At 37.7% G+C, this 11,245-nt stretch overlaps 2 protein-coding genes across 2 annotated transcripts; one reads left to right on the plus strand and one right to left on the minus strand.

The window, feature by feature from the left end:
- Positions 1–20: 20 nt before the first annotated feature.
- Smp_053790 (cytidine/deoxycytidylate deaminase-related) lies at positions 21–323 on the minus strand (the record flags this gene model as incomplete). The annotated part of the gene is made up of 2 exons (XM_018797507.1): positions 21–182; positions 216–323. The coding sequence occupies 2 exons, from the start codon at positions 321–323 to the stop codon at positions 21–23; spliced, it is 270 nt and encodes an 89-aa protein (XP_018652542.1).
- Positions 324–3,463: 3,140 nt separating this feature from the next.
- Positions 3,464–10,727, plus strand: Smp_053800 (putative mitochondrial carrier). Its single transcript, XM_018797508.1, has 4 exons — positions 3,464–4,034; positions 5,758–5,870; positions 8,062–8,232; positions 10,258–10,727. Exons 1-4 carry the CDS (start codon positions 3,470–3,472, stop codon positions 10,438–10,440), a joined length of 1,032 nt encoding a protein of 343 aa, XP_018652543.1. The 5' UTR covers positions 3,464–3,469; the 3' UTR covers positions 10,441–10,727.
- Positions 10,728–11,245: the final 518 nt, after the last annotated feature.

Here is an 11,245-nt window from a genome sequence, read left to right on the forward strand (position 1 = left end):
TTGAAACCCTTTGAAACTGATCACACTGCAGCCGTACACATAATGCAGGGTTCTACTGTAACGAAAAGGTCACATTCGACCAAAATCTTGTCAAGTTCTTTTTGGTTATTTCGACACCACTGTTCTAGTCGTCTAATTGTCACCATCTCGGCATGTTGAGTAGCATCTCTAGTTGCATTCACCTAGAAATCACAAAACTCCTACTAATGAGTTACTTCGTTGCGACCAGATGCAATTACTTCTCCATTATAAACAAAAGCACACCCTACTGGGACTTCATTACATCTCAGTGCTTCACAAGCCAATTCGAAGGCAATATCCATGTGAACATTCCTTCAGAAGTATTTACCGCACGACCTTGAGGATGCCGAACATCTTATCGCTGAAATAAGGGAGCTCTATTTAAGAGTGCGGTGGTACCTCACTGTGTTAGATATATTGTTTTGATCGTTTATTACGCATCAAGACCACCGTTTTCACTTTAATTGAGCTGATTTTTAGTTAAAGAAACGCCAAAGGTTTCGTTACCTTTTGGAAGTAGTTTTGCACACGTTCTTTAATTGAGTACACTAGTTTTGTTCCTGCAGGAACATGTGTTGCGCTTAGGTGAAGTATTGCATTGAAACGATACATTTTAGGAAGATTTCCCCCAATTAGGGAAAACGTGGGGTTTTATCAATAAATATAGACGGATATCCGCAAAGTATCATGGGGTTCTGGGGAAATATTGGGAAAAACCCGAAGTTTTGGGGAATCCCACAATATTTTCCCAAAACATTGTGGATTTCTCCAATATTTCCCCATAAACTCATGTTACTCTGTTGAACTCCGTCTACATCTATTGATAAAATGTATCGTTTTAATGCAATACTTCACAATTTTCTACAGATATCACAGGAAAGCCTGGTGAACTATAGTTCACCTTATTTTCTGGTTTCCAGCTTTTGTGTCAACGTGTGTGAGTGCCTAAGCTATTTTTAAACGTCTGACTGATAACTACACAGTCTAAAAAATGCAATGATCAACATCTAGGCTATAAATATCCTTTGGAATGTGGCATACAGTGCGTTAAGTGCAAAATGTGGTAGCAGTAAGTTTATACAAATCCAACTTCTTCGGCCATAAAATGGTTTCGTGAGAGTGGATGAGTATGGTTATGCTAGCAACGAGAATCGGATACAAAGAGCTTGCCTTTCAAAACCACTGCAATGTTTTACGCTGCTAAAAGGCATATTAGCAAGCGCAATCGAGACGGGTCTAATGATGCTCTCTTTGTCGATACAAAGATGGGTGTGTTGTCATCACCAATAAGCCCAAATTCTATTGTTTTACATGGGTCAAAGGAAGAAATACTTGCTTCATAGTGGTTTTTCAGCAGTAAAAGCTTAAAAAAGCAGATTTCTTTTGCACCCAGTTTGCAAAGTGAAAGCATTTGGAAGACGCCTGAAGGATTCACTCGCAGGGCTAGGTCTGTTTTCGGCAGGAGAAACAAAAACCTGACCGCCCTAGTCATCCAGGTTTCACTGTGTGTGTAGCTACTCCTATGGAAACTGGTGATTGGACACAAGTCATGGGTGAAAAACTACCTCATGTCATTAAAGAAAAACACTAGTTAAGAAATTAGTGAATTATCTTAATGTCAGGTCAGACATCTTTTATAGTCAAAGAGAGAGAAGGCTCAGCCCAAAACTCGTTGAGCATGACATTGGGTTGATAAAAGATCTACTTAACTAGCAGATGCCTCAAGATATCTTTCAGGTTACCTTGCTGAAGATTCGTAGACTAGGTAGCCAAGCGGACTTGAAATAAGGCTAAGCCAGGCTGCTAAAATGGTATTTTAATCGCCAAATGAAAAATACTTAATGCCACTTACTTACTCTCAATGGAGCATAGGCCGCCGACCAGCAGTCTCCAACCCACTCTGTCCTGGGCCTTCCTTTCTAGTTCTATCCATTTTTTGTTCATTCTTCTCATGTCTGTCTCCATTTCTCGGTGTAATGTGTTCTTTGGTCTTCCTCTTCTCCTTTGACCTTCAGGATTCCATGTGAGGGCTTGTCTTGCGACACAATTGGGTGATTTCCTCAAAGTATGCTCAATCCACTTCCAACGCTTCTTCCTGATTTCTTCCTCTACTGGATGGAATCTGGTTTGTTGTCTCCCACAGTAACTTGTTGTCGATAGTGTCTGGCCATCGGATCCGAAATATTTTGCGTAGACAACTGTTAATAAACACTTGTATCTTCTGGATGATGGCTTTCGTAGTTCTCCACGTCTCCGCCCCATACAGTAGAACTGTCTTGACATTTGTATTGAAAATTCTAGCCTTGGTGTTGGTTGACGATTGTTTTGAGTTTCAGATGTTTTTCAGTAGTAAATATGCTGCTCTTGCTTTGCCGATCCTCGCCCTCACATCTGCATCTGATCCACCGTGTCCATCACGGTGACTGACTAAACCAAACCTATTTCCCTTGTCGTAGATAAGAGCCAGGAATGACCTGATCACAGTTTTTAATTAATGATGAATCTGCATCTGATATGTCCTCATTTTTCTTGTCTTCCAAAACAGAAAATTTATGAGGACACTAAAAAAGTTCACAAGCCCAGAACAAGTTACTTATCGGCTAACTGTCAACTTTTCCATCAAATCGTCAGCAAATGGAACTCGTTACCTCAACACATGATTGAGGCTCCATCTGTCGACACATTCGAAAGTAAGTTGAATCAACTGAGATTTCACCATTGTCAGGACTAATACAGGCCACTCAGCCTCTTGTCCTTCCCAAGCTGTCAGGGTAAAAGGATCGCTTTAAAAACATAAATAGGAAAGCTGATCTTACTAAGTTAAAATCTTACAGAGAAATGCTCAGGACTTGATTTAATCGACTTTCAAACCTTCATAAGTGAATATTACTCAAAGAAAGAATAAGGCAGAACATTTTAGTAACCAAGTCATTATTCAAAGTAAGAAATAAATAAGATCTCGCATTCTGTGATAAAACAAAAGGAAACGGTTTACTCGTTTCCCAAAATTTTCCATCATCTGCAAATATAATCCCATATAATCCAAACAACATTGGGTGTGATTCAGTCAAAATGGAGCAGTTGCACTTATTTTGTATATTTCTCTCAAACCTTGGTTTAGTATTATGTTTAACTATTTAGTTTGTGGTTCCATTTGTTTCGCTTGGAATGTATTTCTCATGTTTAAGTTTTCGTTAGTTTCGGAGTTTTTCCTCTTCCTATGCTTCATTTTGTGGTGCACCAACTTAAACCATAACACACTCATCCAGGGTTGCACGTTAATAATAACTAACCATTATTTCAACTTGTTCAATCTTTATTTTTATTTTCACTTCATCACTTGATGGTGTAATATTGTGACGTGGTAAACATACCTTAGATCTTAGTTTTTCATTTTCATGACCAATACTATATAAATTATTTACATTTTGTCCATTTTCTAGACTCCATGATTGACAGTGATACTGATGAATTTTCATCACAATATGTATCGTATACAATTGTACCTTATGTAGAACAACAACCTGTAGTTGGCATTGAAGCTTACTTTCTGAGACAATTAGCTAATCCTTTTCGTGTTGCTTGGACTCTTATCAAGTTAGGCTATGAACCATTGGCACCAGTTCAGTTCAGTTCACCTCTTGCTCTATTTGGTTTATCATCTCCAATTTATGTTTATCCAAATTTCTTCAAGTATACCTATCATTTAATGAAAACAATAGGTGTTTGGAAGGTGTTATCAACAGGATTGTTTGCAAATGCTACACATGATTTTATTGTGGAAATATTTCGTGCAGCGTTTAGACGAAGAACAAATATATGGATGCGAACAGAAAGTAATTTTTACAATAAGAAACAAATCGTCATTCATCCCACTGCTAGTCAACAAACCAATAAAGAATTTCAAGCTGAACGACTTTTAGAAGAGTCAAGACTTCCAGTTTTCTTTGAAAGATTTACTGAGATACTATCACTGAAATTTTGGGAAGTCTTAGTCAGCCATCCATTTTATGGTATGTTCTATTTTATCTTGCATACTTCTGTTTGTTTTGCATATCCCATTTCCATAGGACAAACTGTCATTATCAACCTTAATGTGTGTATACGTATTCATGTATCATCTGGTTGTCATTATATTCAGGTACTTCTTGTTAATAAGTACTAACTAGCACGGTAATCAGGTCCATGGTTCTCTACCGACCACCCGACATCAAAACATAGTGCTCGTAATGTCGAGTCACGTAGGATGATAAATCCATTGAAACCCGATCGACAGAAATTAATTATCACTAAAGACTAGATAAACATGACATTGGTCACTTACCCTGTGATCAACCGGTTTAAACTTTTCAGTCGTACAGGAGATTATTCGCTTTCCCGTGACCACGTTCCCAAAATATTACAGTTACACCTTTATGACACATCCCAACTCAAGAAACTTAGGTCAAGTAGAGTTTCATACCGAGTAGTTTGAACTTTCAACCCAAAAAGTCTGTCGGTCAGTCATAACGTAGAGCCTGGCAAGAATGTATTGGCCTAAGTTCTCATACCACATCAGCACAACGAAAGAAAATGAACAAGATGGGTAGCTAAGGAGTCCAAGTACTAGTAGTAAAAATGGTAATGAGAAAGAATCAACATTGGAAACGTGGTTGAAAAACATGGAATGAAAAGGAATGTATGAAGAAATACTCAAAATCAAGACCTAACTAGGGTTCAAAAAGTGATATTTTTTAGTTTGAATACGTACTTATTCTTTTTTTTTGCTAGATCTTTTTTTATCCCATTGATTATTTTAAGGACATGGGAGTTCGGGACAAAAGTGTTTTGAGAAAATATATTTTAAACACTTTACTTATTTTGTAAGTTTCATAAACCCTGGTGAGTTGGTGTCCGGAGAAATCTCAGTATTGATCTAGAAACTTCACCTGGCTTTCATCAACTTAAGTCACATATGATTTAGTAGTAATACTTTCCTACCAACAAAGGAGCGAGTATACTTCACAGTACTCCTATTTGTTTTGTTTTATGTTCGTTAAATTTGGACTTTAAAAATAGAGGATAATCGTAGATCATTAGTTTTTGGTCATAGATACTTGTGAAGCATTTCTCGTATATTTCTAGATCACTAAGTAAGCGATGTTGTGGTCAAAAGTAGGCTATTAGGTAGAGATGGTAAATCGATCTATGAAGTAGTGAATCTTCAATCGAGGTGGCTGGAACGCATGTTATTTATACCGTTCCACCTACCTCGACGCACAATGGTAGGTGGTTTCAAGATAAAACTAGAAGCCTCCCGACCAAAATCAACTAATAACGTACATAATTTCCGTTTCTAGTTTAATAGGGAGTTGGCTACCGAGCCATGTACTCATCCTTTGATAGGCAGATAAACATATCGACTGTGTTGCAGGTGGTGCTATGCCACCTACGGTTCTATAATCACCAATTACGAGGATATCACGTAATCCCACCTGGAAGTTGAGATCAATGCTGTAAACTAGTATCATATTTTTATGTAGCCTTTCCGAGACCTGTTTCGACCTATTGTTATGATTGGTAAGTCTGTTGCATAAGATTTTCAGCAGATTATCCTTACTATAGCAATAACACAGGGCATAGAGATTGTAGATCACACAAACAAATATTTTAGACATCTACTGATTCTTATTCTTTAGTTTCTTATCTTTTAAAATGTTAGAAATCATATAATAGTCTATGTTTTTATTAATCTAGTGATTACTGTCCGACAGATTGCAGCTTTGATTGGTAAAGAAACTCAGTATACATTTTTTCCTATGGCTGTTCGAGCTGTTTACCGTGAAAATGGTATTTTAGGATTTTTCCAGGTAGGCGATTATTATTTTATCCTGTGACACATTTTATTGATTCCTGTCTCATTCTTTCTTTCAATGATTGGCTTTAAAAAAAGACAATATACGATCACAGGTTTGTACCTATTTCTTGCACTTCGATTCGGGTAACCCTCTTACGTAAAAAGTGTAGTGTACACAGAGAGTCTACCTAGAGGAGTTGGAAAACCTTGATTCCAAACCAGTGGTGCACATGGGCTCTAGTAACCTGAAGGAACAAATGGTGTATGAACCAATCGTTGGTCACTGGCTACCATGGGACTGCATCTCCTTGCGATGCTCCACTGCCTTGTGGATTAGGCTTTTAGGTCAAAGGCTCCGGGTGTGGCCCCTTAAGAAAACCACCTGCCTCGGTTTGGGCGCCCGGGCATTATCCCAGCCCTCACATAAATCTAATGATTTATGTAGTGCATATCTATTTGGTACCTCCTTGTACCAATGTTTATGTGTTTAAATAAATAATAACTAAATAAAAAGTCTGGAATTCAAAGCTAAGTATACAAACATGTACTACTCAGCTACTGTTAGATTAATTTAAATTTTAGACGTATACCGATCAAGCATACTTAGCCTGCAAGCTAAATGTATCATATGAGAGCCAACATTTTGATCAAGTAAATACCAATTCAGTCTTATTAATATCTCGTGTTTCGATTTCTCGCTTGTATTCTTTCCTTGTAAATCATATTTTTATGTTTAGTTTCTTAACGTAGTGTACACTATGGTTGTTATTTCAGCTTATTGTGCTGATGTTGTCAAACAACATTGACAGTGTATATTTGTACTATGTACAGTTTTATTCGCAATCGATAATTAACTAATTTACCTAGTCACTTACGTCTGTTACCCCTCGTAGATGAGCATAGGCCGCCCACCAGGATTGTCCAACCAATTCTGTCCTGGGCAATTCTTTCCAGTTGCTATTCGTTCTTCTGATGTCTGCCTCCACTTTCCGACAGAGTATGTTCCTTGGTCTTCCCCTTTTCCTTTTCCCTTCAGGATCCCAAGTTGGCGCTTGCCTCGTAGTGCAGTTTGATGATTTCCATAATATTTGTCCTATCCACCTCTAACGTCTTTTCCTAATTTCCTCTTTAGTTGGAAGCTGATTTTCTCTCTCCCACAATAGGTTGTTACTAATGGTATCCGGTGAACGAACATTGAATACCTTGTGTGGACAATTGTTCATGAATACTTGTAAATTTTTGATGATGGTTGTGATGGTTTTCAAAGTTTTAGCTCCATACATTAGAAGTCTCTTGATATTCGTATTGAAGATTGTAACTTTGATACTGGTTGACAGTTGTTTTGAGTTACATATGTTCTTCAACTGTAGGGATGTGGTCCTTGCTTTGCCAATCCTTGCCTTTACTTTTGCATCAGATCCTCCCAGCTTATCGATGATGCTACTTAAATGTGTGAAAGTTTCCATCTCTTCCAGAGTTTTTCTATCACGTGTGATTGGTTTGGTGTTCTCCGTGCTTATTTGAGGATCTTGGTTTTTTCTTTGTGTATGTTGAGGCCTACTGCTGTAGAGGCTGCTGCTACACAGTTTGTCTTGGCCTGTATGTGTTGATGTGTATGTGATGGAAGAGATAGGTCATCTGTGAGGTTCAAGTCATCTAGTTGCATTCAAGTTACCCATTGTATTCTGCTCTTCCCCTCATATGTGGAGGTTTTTATAATCCAGTCAACTACCAGAGGGAAGAGAAAGAGGTAGAGTAAGCATCCTTGTCTGACACCGGTCCTCATTTGGAGTGCGTCCATCAGCTGTCCTCCATTAACCACTTTACAGTATAGTCCGTCGTATTAATTCCATATCATATTGACGATTTTCTCAGGTACTCCATAGTATTGAAGAAGGTTCCATAATGTTCTTCTACCTACACTGTCCAATGCTTTCTCATAGTCAGTGAAGTTAATATATAGTGACGAGTTCCATTCAATTGATTGTTAAACAATGATTCGTTGTGTCGCGATTTAATAGTCTCTCATCATTGGCTACGATAATCACGCGGACTCCAACCAAGTCATCTATATTTATTAACATAGTTAAGTCTAATTGTTGACGACTTCATTAGGCTAATACCATAGTCATGTTTTATTTTTATTTATTTATAAAACATTCATTTTCACTTGTTTTTTTAATTGTTTTCTTCTATTATTCAAGGGTTTTATACCACGTTTAATTGGTGAAATTATTTTAACATCTGCTTATTATTGTTCTTGTCGTCTGGTCAGATTATTAATATTTGGATTAGGTAGAAGATCTACTGAAAATATGAACATCTTACGTGTGTTATTATATTATACATTACATAATTATACTTATCCATTTGAAGTAAGTTTCATGTGATGGATAGTAGTAGTAATGTGAAGTCGAAGAATTCGTTAAAAAAAGTGTGAATTAGACGTTTCCTTATTCTTTTATTTGACCGGTTGATAGGCGATTTTTTAAGGGTCATGATTATTACTCAAAAAATAATCTAAGAATTTTAAGTCATTAATATAATCAGAAGGGGTTTTTTGTGGAGATTTAGTATTTTCATAGTTGAAAGCGTAAGTCAATTGAAACTAGACCACCAGGGACAATCTGGAAGCACTAGACGGCCGTTTCGTCCTATTGTGGGACTCCTCAGTGGCAGTGCGCATTCACGACCTCGCCTCGCGAGATTCTAACCCAGGACCTACCAGTCTCGCGCCAGAGCACTTAACCGATGGACTACTGAGGAGTCCCACAATAGGACGAAACGGCCGTACAGTGCTTCCAGGTTTTCCCTGGTGGTCTAGCTTCAATTGACTCACACTTTCAACTAATATAATCAATTAACTGTTAGTTATTTATACTCAACTTATTGTTTAAGTTATGTTTCAATCATTGTAAAAGTGAGATCACCTCAAAAGATTTCAATTTTTACCGTTGTATTGATTAGTTGGCAATTGTTTTGAAATGATGTAGGGGATGTGCAGCTTAAATGGATACTTTCAGTTAGAGTCGTGTTCTTTGGCCTAGATAGTTTAATTATGAAGTATTCATTATAGTTCTGAATAAAATTACCAGCCTCTACTTTTTACGGAAGCTTATGTGATGTTTGGCATAGCGACAGTAAAAGCTTTTAATTAAACCACCTCGCTTAAAGAGCACGATATCACTGAAAACTGATGTTGTGTTGTTTAGTTTGTTTAAGCAACCTTTTCAAAATTTTAGGTTACCTATTTTAAGATTGAATAGCCGCTACAATAAATTTCCTGATCGTTGCTGCTACCTTGACGTGGTGGTCGGGCTTGTCTATCGTGATGAACCAATCGAGCTGTACTGGTTGGAACAATCGTTCCTCAAGATCCTACCATGCCAGACAGGTCGGTTGAAGAGCGGTAAGACTAGAAGCAGCAAACCCAGGGTCCGAAGGTAAAGTCCTACTGCTGACTGTACAGAGGTTTGACATCAGTACGGTGTTTCCTCCAGACAACCAGCATAACAGCGATGCTACCTTCCCACAAGGAAGGGTGGGGTTATAAAATGTCGACTCTAAACATGCAAACCTCGCCTTATCCCACGGATATCCGTCTCCGGCTGTAAAGTCCCAACAAGCACGGAGCTAACACAAAAATTACCTACAAAAAGGTCGTATGCGACCGACCTCAAGCAGTTGTCCCTTGGGCACTGCGGTCATGCTCTCAGGTCATTAAGGTCACTTCTAACCGAATTTCCTTTTCAGGTACCTCTAGAAGAACCCTTTCACGATTCTGAACAATAGAAATAGATATGGAACATTTGTATTGTCACAAATGAGAAGTATTTTGAAAGTGATATGATTGTTTGACTTTAACTTTTCTAATCTCAATTCTCATAGTCATGAAACAGACTACATGATTTAACCTTCATCTCTTGAGTACTAGTGAATTGGCCCCCAAATGCCCTGATACAGCCAAGAGTGGGGAGAGTCCGCTCTCTCTCTCAAAATGCTCTCACATGGCCACACGTATATAGCCTCTGACAGGGAAGTCCTAATCACTGCCTTCTCATGCCACGACTGTTGTTTACGAAATTGAGAGGATGAAAAACGAATGTCCGGCGCTTTAACCATGTTAATGGACACGGTTGGTTCACCTAAGGGAGTTGGAAAACCCTGATTCCAAACCAATGGTACACATGGGCTCCAGGATCCTGAGGGAACAAATGGCGTATGAATCAATCGTTAGTCACCGGCTACTATGGGACTGCATCTCCTCACGATGCTTCACTGCCTTGTAAATTAGACCTCTTGAGTACTAGTGAATTGGCACTATAATTAAAAAAAATTATTATTACTATCATCAACATTATATATATTATCTTACCATCAATACATTTTCTCTTCACTAGTTAACTGGATGTATTATGGCTGTACATGGTGCAAATTTAATTGGTGCTACTGAATCAAATTCTTTTCATAATTGGTATGAATGTCAACGTTATCTTAGTCAAAATCAACAAACCATACGTGGTTGGCGTCCATTTCTACGAAGTCATGTTCAACAAATTCATTTACCAAAATTAAAAAGCTAGTTATGCTAACAAGGTATGGCAACTTGGACCGATGTATAAGTGTGCCTGATCCTACGTTGTAGCTGACTGACTGAGTTTAATGAATTTATATTTATACATAAATAATCTGTATAAAAACAAACAACCATCTTACGCTTAGGTCACATTGGCATTTGTTCTTCACTCTTCTAGTCAATGTAATTCTGTATAGTTTCCATATACATTTTGTTGTTGTTGTTTTTAAATGAGTAAAGCTTGTAGCTGTGATTAAATTAAATTTTACGTCCACCCACCCTCCCCCCGTCATTATTTTTTTTAATTTTTGTAGAAAACAAAATGGTGGTATTTTTAATAAATCAAGTGATTTATGATTTAAGTAATTTATATGAAATGAGGATTCGAGAAGATTTGAAGAGAAATTGAATATTGAATACCTGGAAGATAGTAAAGGGTTGGAAGAGAGTTAGGGGGTGGCCAAACCAAAACATAGCATCAGTGCTTGAAGTTACTAACTTCTAGTCTAAGCCATGTTGATAGATGTAGACTACTTGGTTGAGGTCCGCGTGACTATCATAAACAATGGTTGGAGACTCTGTGTGACATGGCTCAGAATCGATCATAATGGCGTAGGTGTATACACTCTTTATCTTCCCTTAAACCTTGAGATTAAAATTACTTCATATATGTCTTTATTCCTGTACTATATCCTTATATACAGTCTTTCTTTTATTTATTACCACCATTAAATTAACTATTTCTATGAATCCGGTGTTGATCTTGTTATGGTAACAAGGTATGACAACTTGGACCGATGCATATGTATGTC

This window comes from Schistosoma mansoni, chromosome 4 (genome assembly GCF_000237925.1).
Source record: "Schistosoma mansoni strain Puerto Rico chromosome 4, complete genome".
NCBI lineage: Eukaryota > Metazoa > Platyhelminthes > Trematoda > Strigeidida > Schistosomatidae > Schistosoma > Schistosoma mansoni.